At 49.5% G+C, this 19,492-nt stretch overlaps 1 protein-coding gene across 5 annotated transcripts in view; it reads right to left on the bottom strand.

Moving 5' to 3' along the window:
• Positions 1-336: 336 nt before the first annotated feature.
• The window catches only part of ANKRD17 (ankyrin repeat domain 17), a 220,266-nt gene continuing 201,110 nt past the window's right edge, over positions 337-19,492 (bottom strand). For all 5 annotated transcript variants that reach the window (XM_075351211.1, XM_075351215.1, XM_075351226.1 and 2 more), the window contains 7 exons: positions 5,295-5,444; positions 2,554-4,208; positions 2,211-2,396; positions 1,791-2,039; positions 1,306-1,487; positions 1,060-1,221; positions 337-964 (listed from right to left, as the gene is read on the bottom strand). In XM_075351211.1, the coding sequence (XP_075207326.1) occupies positions 905-964; positions 1,060-1,221; positions 1,306-1,487; positions 1,791-2,039; positions 2,211-2,396; positions 2,554-4,208; positions 5,295-5,444 (2,644 nt within the window). In that variant the 3' untranslated portion in view covers positions 337-904. The remainder of the gene's footprint in view (positions 965-1,059; positions 1,222-1,305; positions 1,488-1,790; positions 2,040-2,210; positions 2,397-2,553; positions 4,209-5,294; positions 5,445-19,492) is intronic.

Here is a 19,492-nt window from a genome sequence, read left to right as displayed (position 1 = left end):
CCGTGGCCGGGTCCTGCACATCCACCTCCTATTGATTAGGATGGGAGGTGGATGTCCAGTACACGGTTGTGGCCACAATCGGACGGGGCAGCTCCGGAACTGAGCATTTCCAGCTGCTTGCTACCGGGATCGAGATCAGCTAATCGGCGGGGGTGCTGGGTGTTGGACCCTGGCTGATCAGACATTAATGACCTATCCTAAGAATAGGTCGTCAATGTAAAAGTAGTGGACAACCCCTTTAAGCTTAAGGTACCAGATAGGGTATAAAATATAGAATGGATGCATATAGAACCAAGACTGCTTAAAACAATTTAAAATGAAAAAGCAGAAAACATATGCTTATTAATAGTTTAATGTATGAAGGAAACATCCAGATTTCTGAATATGAAGGTACATCTCACATTAATTTAAGTCTACGTCATGTAGAGCCTCTATACTGACATACTGAATTCTCTGCTTAGCCATTTCTGTTATGTAAACAATTGTACATTTATTTGCCATTCTAAAACTTCAGAATCAGTTACATAATTTTGCTAATTTTTTCTGTGTTTGCTCAAAAGCAGTTTACAGTACTAAAACCAACCAGCCAAACAGCTTCAAGGAAAATAAAGTTATGTTCATAAACAAAACAAGGGGGGGCAAAAAAAGTCAAAGAAAAAAGGGAAATAAAATAAAGATGGGAGAGGGCTAACTATAATGAAATTTGTGGTACTGGGCGGTCACAACGGTCACAGAAAAAAGGTCAGTTAGTAATTTCATCAGCAAAAAGCCTACACACTTCAGTCAAGCACTTCAGTAGAGTGATCTGGGAGTATGTCATCTTTTTGCCTCTGCGGTATGAAGGTATTGTGTTTTAATTTCCCTACTCGCTGAAGGATTTTCCATGCTAGCGAGGTAATTCCAATCAACCCATCTGGTTCATGTGTACACTATTCATGTGGGGATTCCAGGTTCCAGTCCATACCTGCAAGAAAAAACAAAAAAATGACAAATCAGATCAAGTCACCCTCAGCACTGCAAACCAACAGTGGTCTTTTCTCTTTTCGATCCATAACTTACAGTTTGAGGCCCATTCTCTGTGGAGTTTGACACCATCTTTATGAGTGAATTCCAAGAAGGATCAGCAGCATGAGGTCCATTGAAAATCGGTCCCCCGGTGCCATCTGGCATTGGAGCTACAGACGGAATCATAGCATTTCCATACATGGAGAATGGCATGCCCTGGAAACAAACAATACAAGGTTACACGAGGAAATAGGCATCTACATATACCCTGGACTTCACAGTAATGATTAAGACCTTTACCCCAACTTTTGGAAAGTCCATGTAGCCAGCAGGCACGTGTTGATGGAATGCTCCTGAAGCCGTTACAATGCCGGATGTATCTCGCTCTAGTCCTTGATGTTGTGAGAACACTCCAGGATCGGACATGGGCCTGTGCATCATGTGATTCCCCATGCCTGTGTGGCACCAATCTGATACTTTATCTAAAGCAAAAAGAAACAGCAATCTTAATGTATTTTAAAAGGATAATCAGTAGGTACATAATTAGAAGTAAAGGCAGAATCAAAGTGTTTAAGTGGCCAAACACCTTGCAGGGCTGTCAGATATTAGTGGATATCTATCCCTCCACATACACCATCCCCCAAAAACACTCAGCTTGGCATTTCATCTTTGTGGGGAGTGAAAAACTACTGCCAGATGTACCTGGAAACTGCTTTAGATATGGAACAATGATATCTACATTGACACTAAGAAATATGAAGATTAAATATATGCATTTCACTTACCTTGACTGCCACCCATTCCTTCAAACGACCATATTCCACTGTGTCCAACAGATGTTGCCAAATTACTCCCAATTACAGATGGTGTAGAAGTCCCTGTCTGCCGTATACGTGCAGAACGCTCTGTTCCAATTGGCACAGGGACTTTCCTGTCATGTGACACAGAATTGGGTTTCTCGGACACCATAGGAACTCCTGAAGGTGAAGGAGACTGCGCTTGAACGCCAGTTGACACAGCCTGGGCTGAAGAATCTAGGAAAAGAAATATATGTAAGCTTACAGGCACCATTTTGTTTTCATAATTTTCACATTTCTCAAATCTGTCACACAAAAAGATATAAAAAAAAAATCCAAATGGGATTAACAAAACATGAAAATCGTTAAGACCCTTTAACCTCTGTCTGCGATGCCTCCCTTGCTTACCACTAGATGCTGATGAACATGGGGTGAGTAAACTAAGAGGAGAGAAATGTTGTCTGTTGAAATTAGCAGCGGCAGGTGCTCCTCCGGGGTTATACATCTGACCTCCAGAGAGGTTCGAGGCAAAGGTACCCAAATGTGTAGTGGATGATGCCACAGACGTGTAAGAGGAATCCATGTTCACAATTCCTTATGAGAGGAGAAAGAGCAATTTTAATAAATAGCCAGAACTAGAGCTGGGTATTTACCCCTTACATTTTTGCACAAAAAGCACAAGAACATTATAGGATTACAGAGTCAACCAACCTATATTATGTTTTTTTTTTCTTCAATATAGACCTCTCACCTGACGGACTTGGAGCTGGCCTTTGCATCGGTGGCCTGAAACCTGGTGCTTTGGAAGTATCAGATGGAAGCATAGACTCTGGATTTGGCAAATATGAAGACTGGGTTGATAGCATGGAATCTGAAGCAGACTGTGAGGAGACCATAGATCCACCCCAGAAAGGATGAGTGGGATTTGGATTGTTTTCAAAGAGTGTGCTAAATGGACTGAAGGGGAGAGGAGAACTGAAATTGGGGGCCATGGACTTCGCTGAAGGATGACTGGAACTCTGAGCAGCACTTTGTGTACTTAGATTGGAAGGATGTGGACCTGAAGGTACACTTTGGGGTCGCTTAATATTTGGATGAGAAACAATACCTGGCACTGGGGAATTCTGAACTGTGACTTGGTTCTTATGCGTAGGGTTTGTTCCATGTAGGTGAGATCTAACTGCAGAGGATTCAATTTTAGCAGCAGAGGACGTAGACACTATAGAGGACTGGGTCAGGGTGTAGGATGCTGGGATATTAGAAGGAATGGGAACAGGCTGGTGAGTGGGACCACTGACTGCCAAGTTGAGAGATGGTGCCATTCTTGGATCTGGGGCAGGAGGGACTTGTGTGTGGATTAGCAAAGGTCGGGAATCCTGTGAAACAGACACTGGGGGATGTGAGTGAGCTGAGTGCATTGTGGTACTCCCAGAGGTAGAGCTAGCTTGCTTACTGTTGCCTGAGCTGGTGATCTCCATGACAGGTTGAATAACCAAATCCTGTTCATTAGAAAGTGAGGTCCCTTTGTTTGGAGAACATGTCAGGCAATCAGAGGGGCTGCTTCTAGACCCCCCTCCAGGCAAGGATGGTGGGGAGGGTGAGGAGGGTGATGACATGGGATGATGTTCTTTGGCAGTGGGTACAGGGCAGGTTGAGGCTGTTGGTGTGGTGATGTGATTGTTTGCAGTTGTGGTGACTGTGGTTGTAGTAGCATTGGAGGTTTTGACCACTGTGACAAATAGTTGTCTCCTGACTGAAGGTGAGTTGAGACTCCCATTTGTAGATGAGACAGGCACTGAGGCCGCAGAGTTTGTGGTAGCTGTCAGGCTAGTAGACAAAGGGACTCCTGGGATCACCTGAGGGCTACTGATATTCTGGTTAGTATGGCGAGGCATCACGTGAGATTTAGGAGAGTTGGTAGCTCGTGCAGGACTTAGAGGCCTGACAGGAAAGGGGCCCCAAGTGGACTGGGCTGGGGGAAATGGTCCTCCAAAGTGAGTCATAGGTAACCGTGGAGGACGGATCTGCTGGAAAGTCTGAGCAGCAAGTAAAGCATGGGCAAACTGTGGAGGAGGGTAAGCCAAGGGTAAAGATACTGGAAATCCTGGTCGCACATTATTCACTGGATTTTTCAGGGGCTTGTGAGCAGATGCTGAAGTAATAGCCGGCACAGTGAGGGAGGAGGCAGCTTGTGATGACGAAGAAACCGTGACCGCTGTAACTTTGATTCCCATAACTGAGCTGTTAGCAGAGGATACAGTGAAGGAGGCTGCAGATACTGCTTTTGAAATTGCTGAGGAGCTTTTTAAGCGATTCTTTGGGATCAGTTCATCTATTTCTTTATCCGGATCCTTAATAAGTGCATTAATCAGATGTGTGGCTTGCCTGGTGGACTCCGTTCCTCCCCTAGGTGAACAGAAACAACAGGTTGATCGCCATTCAGAGAACCATAAGGTTCAGAAGAGAGAGAGAGAGAAAAAAAAAAACAAAAACGCCAATCAGCTGCACAAACATTTAACTATTTTAGGATCAAGGCCTTTAGATATTGGTATTTTCAAAAAGGATGCACATAGAAGAATCTGTGTCCACAGAAGCTCGACTGAAGAGGATTATGAAAAGGATAACATTTTCTAGATCAATATGTCCTATTCTAATTAAGGAGAGGGGCATGGTACCTATGAGATGGCATATATCTGTAGACGCAATATCAGCAGCCCACTCACCTCCCAATACAAATGTGAGCAGTGCCATATCTCTTTATAGCTGCATGGATTTGTACATTTACCACCAGGGCCATTATCACTTTCTACAAATCTATTAGAAAACCGTGGAGTCCTGCATGACTGCACAATTATCAGTCACCAAATAGGAGTAAGGCGGAGTTCACATGTTCTGTAATTATCCGTTAGAACGGATCCTGCAGAGATCAGTTTGGCAAAATGATTTCTGCTGGATCCCTTTTTTAAACACTGGAGTCAATGGAGAATGGATCTGTTAACAGATTGCTATTTATCTTCTATTTGAAACGAATCCTGTAATTAAAAAACGGATCTGTTACAAATACAAGGAAAATGGATGGGTAAATAGCAATCCACTAACAGATCAGTTCTCCATAGATTCCAATGTAGAAAAAAAAAAAATAAAAACGGACCAGGAAGATATCAATTCTTTAACAATGGACAAAAACGGAGTGTTTGCAGAACTTTTTTCCCAACGGATCTCTGCAGGATTCGGTCTAACGGAAGATTACTGGATATGGGAACTCAGCCTAGTATTTCCAAGATAGAGCAAGCATAGTGACTCCTGCATACACAGATTCTTACAAAGTCTGTATTGCTCATAGCAATTTCAGGCATGCTTGCTAAAACATACACATTGCTAACACTGCTGATATTCCATGCTTTGTGTGTTTTAAAACTCAATCAAAAATAAAAAATCCTTTTAAATCACTTAGAATGATTTTTTTGTGCTCTCCCATCCTGTGTCGCTTACCTGATGGTTATGATTCGGTCACCAGTTTTGTCCTTCTGCTTGTCTATATCAATGTGGGCGCCTGTGAACTCTCTGATAGCATTGATGTTGCAGCCACCTCTGCCTATGACTCGTGAAATGACTGTGGATGGTACAGACACTTTCTTTGACCTGGTAGAAACAAGAAACCAGGAGAGCTTACATTAACAGAATGTTCATAAACTATGCCACCAGATCTAGACTAGATATATTCATTAGGCTAGTTTCACACTTGTGTTGAACGGCATCTGTTGCATTGCGTTGTGTGATGGATGCAACGGATGCGTTGCATATAGGGGCACAACGGATGCAACGGATCGTACAAAACAACGGAAAGCTTTTATATTTTGATTTTTTTTTTCTTCTTTACAGTTTTTACTGACAGCAGACTATTGTGAACGATCAGCTGTTCACCCGGCTGCTAAGCTCAGAGCTCTCAATAGCCGGCGGCCGGGCGCTCAGCTGAGCGCTCTCACATGCCGGCGGCCGGGCGCTCAGCTCAGCGCTCTCACATGCCGGCGGCCGGGCGCTCAGCTGAGCGCTCTCACATGCCGGCGGCCGGGCGCTCAGCTGAGCGCTCTCACATGCCGGCGGCCGGGCGCTCAGCTGAGCGCTCTCACATGCCGGCGGCCGGGCGCTCAGCTGAGCGCTCTCACATGCCGGCGGCCGGGCGCTCAGCTGAGCGCTCTCACATGCCGGCGGCCGGGCGCTCAGCTGAGCGCTCTCACATGCCGGCGGCCGGGCGCTCAGCTGAGCGCTCTCACATGCCGGCGGCCGGGCGCTCAGCTGAGCGCTCTCACATGCCGGCGGCCGGGAGCTCAGCTGAGCGCTCTCACATGCCGGCGGCCGGGAGCTCAGCTGAGCGCTCTCACATGCCGGCGGCCGGGCGCTGAGATGAACGTTCGGCCACCGAGAAACAAAATAAAGTTTCTGTGATTTGAAAGAAAAAAGAAAAAAAATAAATGAGCATGCGCAGTGAAAACAACGGTTACTTACAGGTAGCCGGTTTTTCCAAAACCCATGACAGCACCCTTATATCACGTGGTGCTGTCATGGGTGAGGGGAAAAATAAATGTTTCCGCCGCTCAAAGAAGGGAATTTTGTTTACTTACCGTAAATTCCTTTTCTTCTAGCTCCAATTGGGAGACCCAGACAATTGGGTGTATAGGCTATGCCTCCGGAGGCCGCACAAAGTATTACGCTAAAAGTGTAAAGCCCCTCCCCTTCTGCCTATACACCCCCCGTGCTCCCACGGGCTCCTCAGTTTTGGTGCAAAAGCAAGAAGGAGGAAAAGAATTATAAACTGGTTTAAAGTAAATTCAATCCGAAGGAATATCGGAGAACTGAAACCATTCAACATGAACAACATGTGTACACACAAAAAAACAGGGGCGGGTGCTGGGTCTCCCAATTGGAGCTAGAAGAAAAGGAATTTACGGTAAGTAAACAAAATTTCCTTCTTTGTCGCTCCATTGGGAGACCCAGACAATTGGGACGTCCAAAAGCAGTCCCTGGGTGGGTAAAATAATACCTCGTGATAGAGCCGTAAAACTGCCCCTTCCTACAGGTGGGCAACCGCCGCCTGAAGGACTAGTCTACCTAGGCTGGCATCCGCCGAAGCATAGGTATGCACCTGATAGTGTTTCGTGAAAGTGTGCAGGCTCGACCAGGTAGCTGCCTGACACACCTGCTGAGCCGTAGCCTGGTGCCTCAAAGCCCAGGACACGCCCACGGCTCTGGTAGAATGGGCCTTCAGCCCTGAGGGAACCGGAAGCCCAGCAGAACGGTAAGCTTCGAGAATTGGTTCCTTGATCCACCGAGCCAGGGTTGATTTGGAAGCCTGTGACCCTTTACGCTGGCCAGCGACAAGGACAAAGAGTGCATCCGAGCGGCGCAGGGGCGCCGTCCGAGAAATGTAGAGCCCGAGTGCTCTCACCAGATCTAACAAGTGCAAATCCTTTTCACATTGGTGAACCGGATGAGGACAAAAAGAAGGTAAGGAGATATCCTGATTGAGATGAAAGGGGGATACCACTTTAGGGAGAAATTCCGGAACCGGACGCAGAACCACCTTGTCCTGGTGAAACACCAGGAAAGGGGCTTTGCATGACAGCGCTGCTAGCTCAGACACTCTCCAAAGTGAAGTGACTGCTACTAGAAAAACCACTTTCTGCGAAAGGCGTGAGAGAGGAATATCTCTCATTGGCTCGAATGGTGGTTTCTGAAGAACCATCAGCACCCTGTTCAGATCCCAGGGTTCTAACGGCCGCTTGTAAGGAGCAACGATGTGACAAACCCCCTGCAGGAACGTGCGTACCTGTGGAAGTCTGGCTAGGCGCTTCTGGAAAAACACAGAGCGCGCTGAGACTTGTCCCTTAAGGGAGCCGAGCGACAAACCCTTTTCCAGTCCAGATTGAAGGAAGGACAGAAAAGTGGGCAAGGCAAAAGGCCAGGGAGAAAAACCCTGAGCAGAGCACCACGACAGGAAAATTTTCCACGTCCTGTGGTAGATCTTGGCGGACGTTGGTTTCCTAGCCTGTCTCATAGTGGCAATGACGTCTTGAGATAACCCTGAAGACGCTAGGATCCAGGACTCAATGGCCACACAGTCAGGTTGAGGGCCGCAGAATTCAGATGGAAAAACGGCCCTTGAGATAGCAAGTCTGGTCGGTCTGGTAGTGCCCACGGTTGGCCGACCGTGAGATGCCACAGATCCGGGTACCACGACCGCCTCGGCCAGTCTGGAGCGACGAGGATGACGCGGCGGCAGTCGGCCCTGATCTTGCGTAACACTCTGGGCAACAGTGCCAACGGAGGAAACACATAAGGGAGCTGAAACTGCGACCAATCCTGAACTAAGGCGTCTGCCGCCAGAGCTCTGGGATCTTGAGACCGTGCCATGAACGTCGGTACCTTGTTGTTGTGCCGGGACGCCATGAGGTCGACGTCCGGCACCCCCCAGCGGCAACAGATCTCCTGAAACACGTCCGGGTGAAGGGACCATTCCCCTGCGTCCATGCCCTGGCGACTGAGATAATCTGCTTCCCAGTTTTCCACGCCTGGGATGTGAACTGCAGAGATGGTGGAGGCCGTGGCTTCCACCCACATCAAAATCCGCCGGACTTCCTGGAAGGCTTGCCGACTGCGTGTGCCGCCTTGGTGGTTGATGTATGCCATCGCTGTGGAATTGTCCGACTGAATTCGGATCTGCTTGCCTTCCAGCCACTGCTGGAACGCTTTCAGGGCAAGATACACTGCCCGTATTTCCAGAACATTGATCTGAAGCGAGGACTCTTGCTGGGTCCACGTACCCTGAGCCCTGTGGTGGAGAAAAACCGCTCCCCACCCTGACAGACTCGAGTCCGTCGTGACCACCTCCCAGGATGGGGGTAGGAAGGATTTCCCCTTCGATAATGAAGTGGGAAGAAGCCACCACCGAAGGGAAGCTTTGGTCGCCTGAGAGAGGGAGACGTTCCTGTCGAGGGACGTCGGCTTCCTGTCCCATTTGCGTAGGATGTCCCATTGAAGAGGACGCAGGTGAAACTGCGCGAAAGGGACTGCCTCCATTGCTCCTCCAAGTAGCAGGGCCATGTCCCTGAACGATACCCGGCTCCTATCCAGCAGGCTCCACAGGAGTTGTGGATGAAGCACGGTCTCAGTGCCTGGAGACCGATAGGATCCCACTTCACCCAGAGCCCTAAGGGGGATGGGGAAGGAAAACAGCATGTGGGCTCCAGCCTCCGTACCCGCAATGGATACCTCAACCTTAACCACACCGCCGACAAGAGTGGGGTGAGAAGGGAGCATGCTGGGGGCCCTATATGGGCCCACTTTTCTTCCATCCGATATAGTCAGCAGCTGCTGCTGACCAATCTGTGGAGCTGTGCGTGCATGTCTGCCTCCTTCGCACAAAAGCAAAAAAACTGAGGAGCCCGTGGGAGCACGGGGGGTGTATAGGCAGAAGGGGAGGGGCTTTACACTTTTAGTGTAATACTTTGTGCGGCCTCCGGAGGCATAGCCTATACACCCAATTGTCTGGGTCTCCCAATGGAGCGACAAAGAAAAAAAGGTTACATGCTGCGTTCCTTTCGCCCGACGCAGCGTTAAAATAACGATGCTGCGTCGTCCAGCGGATGCAACGCTGACACTTGCGTTACAGTGCGTCGTCCATACAAGTCTATGGAAAAACGTTAACGGACTGTGCTATTCTCCATAGTGACGGACTGCGCTGAACGCAAGTGTGAAAGTACCCTTAGAAAAGCTATTTGCCACTAATACACACCAATAGGAGACAATAACCTCCAAAACTATCAGACATTTGTCAACTTTGTAATAAATAATTAAAAAGCCTCTAGTGGCTTCAGACATCACAAAAAGTAAACCTCTTAAAAAGTACAAGCCCTGCAGAAATTTCTGCAGCGATCTGAAGAGCACATGTGCGCTTTAGATCGCTGCAGAAATGTCCGTAGTGAGCGCCGATTCCATGCGCTCTGCCTGCAGCTCCTGCCATAGACAGAGCAGGAGCTGACGGCAAAGCGCAGGAAAGAAGTGACATGTCACTTCTTTTTGCGCAGCGCTTCGGCAGTAGCCGAAGCGCTGCGCTCTTAGACGCCACGTGCGCACGGCCCCTGCACAATCTCCATAGACTGTGCAGGGGCCGCAGGACGCATGCAGTTACGCTGCGCTACAAAGCGCAGCGTAACTGCATGTTTTTACGCAACGTGCGCACATAGCCTTAAACCCATCACTTGACTCCATTGCAAACATTACACGGAGTTGCAGATTGTATTGCAGCTAAGGGAAAAGGAAACAAAACTATCTTCCATTGAGAGTGTGAGTGAGCGGGAGAGTGATGTGTGTGTAAGGGGTACTTCACACACAGCGACATCGCTACTGAGATCGCTGCTGAGTCACGTTTTTTGTGACGCAGCAGTGACCTCATTAGCGATCTGTGTGTGACACTGAGCAGCGATCTGGCCCCTGCTGTGAGATCGCTGCTCGTTACACACAGCCCTGGTTCGTTTTTTTATTGTTGCTCTCCCGCTGATAAGCACACATCGCTGTGTGTGACAGCGAGAGAGCAACATTCCTGAATGTGCAGGGAGCAGGAGCCGGCGTCTGACAGCCTGCGGTAAGCTGTAACCAAGGTAAACATCAGGTAACCAAGGTTGTTACCCGATATTTACCTTCGTTACCAGCCTCCGCAGCTCTCATGCTGCCAGTGCCGGCTCCTGCTCCCTGCACACGCTAAGCGGTGTGCGCTGGTAACTAAGGTAAAAATTGAGTAACCATACCCGATGTTTACCTTAGTTACCAGTGTCCGCAGCTTCCAGTCGCCGGCTCCGTGCAAGCGCAGCGTCGCTTGCACGTCGCTGCTGGCTGGGGGCTGGTCACTGGTGAGATCTGACTGTTTGACAGCTCACCAGCGACCATGTAGCGACACAGCAGCGATCCTGACCAGGTCAGATCGCTGGTGGGATCGCTGCTGCGTCGCTAAAGTGAAGGCGGTACCCTAAGTGTGATTTGGATTAAGTGTGCGACTTGTGATTCTGTGAACTTTGGGTTCAGGAAGTTTAGGAGGGATTAATTTGTACGGAATTGCGGTTTATATTTATTTAATAAAATGTGCTCCACTATGGACTATGCCATATGCATGCAATCCTTGAACTGTTCGAGGGTACATACTGCTATGCAAGATGTGTGCACGTTGTGCATTTGGAAGCCCAGGTACTGGATCTAAACGAGCAGCTGACAACAGATCCATTAACTATATAAACTGGAGTTTGCTGTGCTCACTGAGCAGGTGCTCTCTGGGGTAGATGTGGGGGAGGATCTTAGTACAGAATTGCAAAACAGCGAGGCGGCTAGCTCAGTGACAGCTAGAAGGCGGAGTAGAGGGAAGAGTGCCAGGGAGGCTAGTCCTGATCTCGCACACCCCAACAAGTCTGCCAAGTTAACATATAAGGGGGTATCACTACACGAGTAGCACTGCTGCAGCAGTTGAAAAAAATTTATGGGGATGACTATCACACCCCATCACTACTACATAACTAAACCCAGCTATACCTCACAATTGTTGGAGGTGTGGAGCCACAGGAGGAGACATACCACACATATTCTGGGTATGCCCCAATATCCAGTGTTTCTGGAGGTTGGTGCAATCTCTTATTTATAAAGTAACTAACCTTCGGGTTCCCCTGGATCCTAAATTCTATTTATTAAATATACCACTTGCTCAGCTGGGGAAAAGAGTGAAGCGGTTACTATTACACATGACCACAGCAGCTAGATGTCTAATTGCCCGTAACTGGAGGTTGGCCCATCCACCCTCACTTACAGATCTCCAATCTCGGATCCAAGATGTGAGAAGGATGGAGTATTTATCTGCTCTGTCAAATAACACAGATCTTTTTGAGTGTTTGGTCACTTTGGGACACTTATTGGGCCAACAAAGAATAACAGTGAAGTACGGTCTTGATTGAAGCCTGATATGCTCACCCTCCCCAATCCATCCCCCCCTCCCTTATGTTTCCCTGTCTAGTATTGTATTGTTCGTCTTGTCATATTCCCTGTTTTCAGTGTATTAGTGGATAATGTGTATACTGATTTCTGGTTTACAGTTATTGCTAACAAGCTTGTGAGACATATCTATGCATCCATGTACTTTTTCTGTATCTGTTCTAAAAACTTAATAAAACATTCAGTTATAAAAAAAAAAAAATTATGGGGATGACTGAGACCTGGCTGGATGAGAGCTCTGACTGGGCTGTTAATCTACAGGGATATAGTCTGTTCAGGACTGACCGTACAAATAAGCGAGGCGGAGGTGTGTGTATATGTAAAATGGTCTCTAAAACCCATCCTACATGATAAAATATTTGAGGCAAATCTAGAGTCCCCATGGGTGGAGATAAGGGTTGGAGATATAATAATAAAATATTAATAGGGGTTTGTTGTAGGTCTCCAAATATAATTGAAACCGAACATATTGTATTTTCCCTCTAATATGGAGCTTACTGTTTGCTTGATGGTGTTTTTAACCTTCCCCTGAATCAGCATGTTAGGCTATAAGTTGAACTATTGACTCAAGTCTACCTTCATCCTTAAAAGCTATGAAACCTCCAGAAACCTGTCACTTTTACAAAGGCTACTTGTAATTTAAATCATGTCTGGTTGCCTTACTGGAGCAGCAGCTACAGGGAGAAAATTAAGTTATATCCCACCTGTAGTCGTGCGCTTCCCATCATTGGGGACTGCAGGGAGCAGTAACAGTTGTAAGCGCCGTATAGTCGAATTGTGTTGTAATGGTTTCCTGACAGTAACAACCTGATCTGTACACACTGCAGAACATACTGTTCAAGTGTCAAGGAGTGATTACAGTCGCACTCATGACTAATAGCTCCCTGCACTGCACTGAGAATTAAAAAGCTGTGGCTCTAGTAAGGCAGCCAGGCAGGGCTTAAACACTGCCTGCAGATTGCCACTTTATCTGCAGACTCTGGAGGTAAAAGGCTCCCTATAAAAGGGTTGTCCATTACTAGGACAACCCCTTCTGATTCAACAGGTTTGCCCCAGGTAATAATAAACGGATTTTTGTGTACTCACCGTAAAATAGTTTTCTCTTAGCCATCATTGGGGGACACAGGACCATGGGTGTTATGCTGCCTATCCATAGGAGAACACTAAGTAGATGCAAAAAGCATTAGCCGGGCCAGGCAACCTTAGTTTTAGTACACAAGCAGTAGGAGAAGAAGGGAATTTTGTTACTTACCGTAAATTCCTTTTCTTCTAGCTCCTATTGGGAGACCCAGACGATTGGGTGTATAGTACTGCCTCCGGAGGCCACACAAAGCATTACACTAAAAAGTGTAAGGCCCCTCCCCTTCTGGCTATACACCCCCAGTGGGATCACTGGCTCACCAGTTTTAGTGCAAAAACAAGAAGGAGGAAAGCCAATAACTGGTTTAAACAAATTCACTCCGAAGTAACATCGGAGAACTGAAAACCATTCAACATGAACAACATGTGTACCCGAAAAACAACCAAAAATCCCGAAGGACAACAGGGCGGGTGCTGGGTCTCCCAATAGGAGCTAGAAGAAAAGGAATTTACGGTAAGTAACAAAATTCCCTTCTTCTTCGGCGCTCCATTGGGAGACCCAGACGATTGGGACGTCCAAAAGCTGTCCCTGGGTGGGTAAAGAAATACCTCATGTTAGAGCTGCAAAGACAGCCCTCCCCTACGGGGAGGCAACTGCCGCCTGCAGGACTCTTCTACCTAGGCTGGCGTCCGCCGAAGCATAGGTATGCACCTGATAATGTTTGGTGAAAGTGTGCAGACACGACCAGGTAGCTGCCTGGCACACCTGTTGAGCCGTAGCCTGGTGTCGTAATGCCCAGGACGCACCCACGGCTCTGGTAGAATGGGCCTTCAGCCCTGATGGAACCGGAAGCCCCGCAGAACGGTAGGCTTCAAGAATTGGTTCCTTGATCCATCGAGCCAGGGTGGATTTTGCAGCCTGCGATCCCTTGCGCTGACCAGTGACAAGGACAAAGAGTGCATCCGAGCGGCGCAGGGGCGCCGTGCGGGAATGTAGATTCTGGGTGCTCTACACCAGATCCAACAATGCAAAGCCATTACATATCGATGAAATGGATAAAAGGAAGGTAAGGAGATATCCTGATTGTGATAAAAAGGGGATACCACCTTAGGGAGAAACTCTGGGATCGGACGCAGCACTACCTTATCTTGGTGAACACCAGGAAGGGAGCTTTGGATGACCGCGCTGCTAGTTCGGACACTCTCCGAAGAGACGTGACCGCTACCAGAAAGGCCACTTTCTGTGAAAGTCGAGAAAGTGAAAACATCCCTCAGAGGCTCGAAGGGCGGCTCCTGGAGAGCAATTAATACCCTGTGCAGATCCCATGGGTCTAACGGCCTCTTGTACGGAGGGACAATGTGATAACCCCCCTGCAGGAACGTGCGTACCTGAGGAAGTCGTACTAGGCGCTTCTGAAAGAATACCGACAGCGCTGCGACTTGTCCTTTAAGGGAGCCGAGCGACAAACCTTTTCCCAATCCAGATGCAGGAAGGGAGGAAAAAGGAGACAATGCAAATGGCCAGGGAGACACTCCCGAAGCAGAGCACCAAGATAAGAATAACTTCCACGTCTTGTGGTAGATCTTGGCAGACGTCGGCTTCCTAGCCCGTCTCATGGTGGCAATGACGTCTTGAGATAATCCTGAAGACGCTAGGATCTCGGACTCGATGGCCATACAGTCAGGATCAGGGCCGTAGAATTCAGTGGAAAAAACGGCCCTTGGGACAGTAAGTCTGGCCGGTCTGAGAGTGCCCACGGTTGGCCGACCGTGAGATGCCACATATCCGGGAACCACGACCTCCTCGGCCAGTCTGGGACGACGAGGATGGCGCGGCGGCAAGCGGAGCTGAGCTTGCGTAGCACTCTGGGCAACAGTGCCAGAGGTGGAAACACATAGGGTAGCTGGAACTGCGACCAATCCTGAACTAGGGCGCCTGCCGCCAGAGCTCTTTGCTCGTGAGACCGCGCCATGAAAATCGGGACCTTGTTGTTGTGCCGAGACGCCATTAGGTCGACGTCCGGCATCCCCCAGCGGCTACAGATTTCCTGACACCATTCTGGGTGCAGAGGCCATTCCCCTGCGTCCATGCCCAGGCGACTGAGGAAGTCTGCTTCCCAATTTTCTACGCCCGGGATGTGAACTGCGGATATGGTGGATGCTCTGTCCCCCACCCACGTCAGAATCCGCCGGATTGCCTGGTAGGCTTGGCGATGCGTGTTCCGCCTTGGTGGGCGATGTCTGCCACCGCTGTGGAATTGTCCGACTGAATTCGGATCTGTTTTCCTTCCAGCCACTGCTGGAAGGCTTGCAGGGCAAGATACACTGCCCAGATTTCCAGAACATTGATCTGAAGGATGGACTCCTCTGAAGAGAGTCCTTGACCGTCTGAGAAGGGAAACGTTCCTGTCTAGGGACGTCGACTCCCCAACCCATTGGCAAAGCATGTCCCATTGAAGTGGACGCAGATGAAACTGCGCGAAAGTGACTGCCTCTGTATGAGGCGTCTTAAGGGGTGTGACTGGCCTTGAAGGAAAGACTGCACCCCCGTCTGTAGTGAACGCTGCTTGTCCAGCGGAAGCTTCACTATCGCTGAGGGAGTGTGAAACTCCATGCCCAGATATGTCAGCGATTGGGTCGGTGCCCGATGTAACTTGAAAAGTTGATGATCCACCCGAAACTCTGGAGAGTCTCCAGCGCCCCGTTCAGGCTGTGTTGGCATGCCTCTTGAGAGGGTGCCTTGACAAGTGGATCGTCCCAGTAAGGATCACAGAGTGACCCTGAGAGTGCAGGACTGCTCCCACTGCTGCCCTGAACTTGGTGAAAACCCGTAGGGCTGTCGCCAGACCGAAGGGCAGGGCTACGCACTGAAGATGCTCGTCTTCAATAACGAAACGTAGCAAACGCTGGTGCTCTGGAGCAATCGGCACGTGGAGATAAGCATCCTGATATCTATTGATGCTAGGAAATCTCCTTGAGACATTGAGGCAATGACGGAGCGGAGGGTTACATCCGGAACCGCCTGGCCTTCACGTGCTTGGAGAGCAGTTTTAGGTCCAGAACGGAACGGAAAGAGCCACCCTTTTTTGGCACCCCAATCAGATTGGAGGAAAAAAACCGTGTCTTGTTCCTGAAGAGGAACAGGGATTACCACTCCTTCTGCCTGCAGAAGAGCATCGGCTCGGTGGGGGGGGGGGGGGGGGGAAGTTCTGAAGGATCGAGCCGGAGGACGAGAACAGAGCTCTATCCTGTACACGTGAGACACAATGTCTCACCCACCGGTCTGTGACCTGCGGCAGCTAAATGTCGCCAAGCGGGAGAGCCACCAACCGCGGATGCGGAGAGAGAGAGCTGAAGTCATGAGGAGACCGCCTTGGTAGCGGTTCCTCCTGCAGCCTTCCTTGGGCGTGATTGAGCCCGGCCGGAATTTGAGCCCCTCTGAGCCTTTTGAGCCCTTTTGGACGAGGACAATTGGGACCTGCCCGAGCCTGGGAAGGACCGAAACCTCGACTGTCCCCCCAGGACAGCATTACTAGGGTAAGTCGCAATGCAGACATTGCGAGGTTAAGGACACCACCTGCGGCACAGATGTACATGTGCTCAAGACCAGCTGCGCAAGACCAGCTGAAATAGCTTAGAGTGCCCATACGGCTGCGAATGCCGGAGCAACCGACACGCTGATAGCTTCACAGACAGATTTCAACCAGAGGTCCATCTGTCTGTCAATGGCATCTTTAAGTGACGTCCCATCTCTACTGCAACTATGGATCTAGCCGCAAGCCTGGAGATTGGGGGATCCACCTTTGGACCCTGGGTCCAGCGCTTTACCACGTCAGGGGGAAGGGATAACGTGTATCCTTAATACGTTTGGAGAAAACGCTTATCTGGTAAGCGTGGTGTTTCTGAACTGCTTCTCTGAAGTCAGCGTGGCCAGAAAGATACTCAATATACGCATGAGATACTGAAAAAGGATTTCTCCTGCTGTAAAGCTGACTCCTCCACTGGGGGAGCTGAGGGAGCAATATCCAACATTCCATTGATGGACGCTATAAGATCATTCACTATGGCGTCACCATCCGGTGTATCCGGATTGAGAGCGGTGTCAGGACCAAAGCCCTGATCAGCTACGTCTGCCTCATCATACAGAGAGTCCTCCCGCTGGGACCTTGACCAGTGATGAAGCAGAGTGCCGCACCCAGCGAGCTAGCTTAGGCTGTCTGGGACTGCCGTCCGTGTCAGAGCCTTGGACCCCCCCGGAGCACTGATTATGTTCCAAATGAGGGTGGCCAGGGAGCATTAATCAAGATTGCCCATGGCCTGTCTGGACTGCAAAGTCTCTATCCCATGACAATCTATCAGCCGAAACTGCAACTCCGTCCCTGTCCCTGGACAGGGTTCACAGGTGGTTCCTTTGGCCACCTCTAGTAGAGACCCCGGCTGACCAAGTGCTACAGGGGAGCATTGCACACAATGGGGGTCAGTGGAACCTGCCGGTGGAACAGTATCACATGCAGGAAAAGCAGCATAGAAAGCCTGTGTTGCTTTTTTGCTGCTGTATTCTAGCCATCTATGCAATGTATAGCATACAAGCATAAACACTTCAGCACATGCAATACAAGCAGCATAGAAAGCCTGTGCCTTGGCACCCTTGCTTTTTTGCTGCTGTTGTCCAGCCATCTAGGAGAATATAGCCAAGAGTAGCGACCGTACAGTGCAATGTATAGCATACAAGCATAAGTACAAATGAACACTTCAGCACATGCAATACAAGCAGCCTATAAAGCCTGTGCCTTGGCGCCCATGCTTTTTTGCTGCTGTTGTCCAGCCCTCTAGGAGAATATAGCCAAGAGTAGCGACCGTACAGTGCAATGTATAGCATACAAGCATAAGTACAAATGAACACTTCAGCGCATGCAATACAAGCAGCCTAGAAAAACTGTGCCTTAGCACCCTTGCTTTTTTGCTGCTGTTATCTCACCATCTAGGAGGGCATATAGCCAAAGATAGCGACCGTACAGTGCAGTGTATAGCATACAAGCATAAAATACAAATGGACACTTCGGTATTTAGTGGGGTCAGCACTTCAGGTGCTGCTTACCGCTCGCCTATAACGCGGGTGTGTGGTCGCCAGAGCCCTGTGAGTGGTTGCCCAGAGCATGTCTCCGTTCCCCAGCTCGGACTGCGTGCAGGAATGGCTGCCGGCGTCCTTCTCCAGCTCGTGTGACGAGGGGCGGGCCGTGGGCGTGCCCCAGACAAGAGCGGGAAACTGGCGTCCCACTGTGTCCAGTGAAGGGGGCTGGAGAATGCAAAGCAGACTCCAGCCCTCGGCGCTGACTGTCTGTACAGCGTCCCGCCTCACCCCTGACTGGCAGGGCTGGAGGCGGGAACGAAACGAAAACTAGGCCGCAAAGCCGGGGACTCGAGTAATAAGCGCGGCCGTCCATGTGCACGGCCAGCGCGGAAGTCCCCGGCGCACCACAAGTCCCAGCCGCGCCACAATGTAAAAAACACCCAGCAGCGGCCGGCGCGGCAGTTCCCAATACATAAAGTCACCCAGCAAAGCTGTAGTGAATAATAGCACGAGCGCTCCGCGCTGTTGCCCCCGGCGCACTAACACTCCCAGCAATGCTGGTGTGTGTGTGCGCGCTTGCCCGGGGACACAGAGTACCTTAATGTAGCAGGGCCTGTCCCTGACGATACTCAGCTCCATATCCAGCAGGTTCTCTGGGTCTGTGGATGGAGCCCGGTCTCAGTGCCTGGAGACCTGTAAGATCCCACTTCGCCCAGAGCCCTGAGGGGGGATGGGGAAGGAAAACAGCATGTGGGCTCCAGCCTCCGTACCCGCAATGGGTACCTCAACCTTAACAAACACCCGACAAAAATGGGGTGAGAAGGGAGCATGCTGGGGGCCCTAGTATGGGCCCTCTTTTCTTCCATCCGACATAGTCAGCAGCTGCTGCTGACTAAACAGTGGAGCTATGCGTGGATGTCTGACCTCCTTCGCACAAAGCAGAAAACTGGTGAGCCAGTGATCCCACTGGGGGTGTATAGCCAGAAGGGGAGGGGCCTTACACTTTTTAGTGTAATGCTTTGTGTGGCCTCCGGAGGCAGTACTATACACCCAATCGTCTGGGTCTTCCAATGGAGCGCCGAAGAAAAGAAAAAAAAAAAAAAAAATAGTAGAAACTTATCTCAACGGAGGAACATGAGAAGAAAAAAAAAAAAGTCATAACCAAATAAGGTACTGAGAGAACCAAGGCCCAACAGGGCAACAGGGTGGGTGATGTGTACCCCCAATGATGGCTAAGAGAAAACGATTTTACGGTGAGTACACAAAAATCCGTTTTTCTCTGACGCCTCATTGGGGGACACAGGACCATGGGACGTCCTAAAGCAGTCCATGGGTAGGAAAAAATAAAAAGACAACACAACCCAAGGACTAGGAACCAGTCCCAGACAGCCTGGAGCGCCTACTGAGAGAGGTGCTCTACTGCCGTTTGCAGAATTTTCCGAACCAGATTTGCCTCAGCTGAAACCTGGGTATGGATTCTGTAATGCTTTGAAAAAGTATGTAGGCTAGA

This window comes from Anomaloglossus baeobatrachus, chromosome 1, assembly GCF_048569485.1.
Source record: "Anomaloglossus baeobatrachus isolate aAnoBae1 chromosome 1, aAnoBae1.hap1, whole genome shotgun sequence".
NCBI classification, from domain to species: Eukaryota; Metazoa; Chordata; class Amphibia; order Anura; family Aromobatidae; genus Anomaloglossus; species Anomaloglossus baeobatrachus.
The sequence above is the reverse complement of the archived record's forward strand: the minus strand, read 5'-3'. Positions and strand labels throughout refer to the sequence as shown.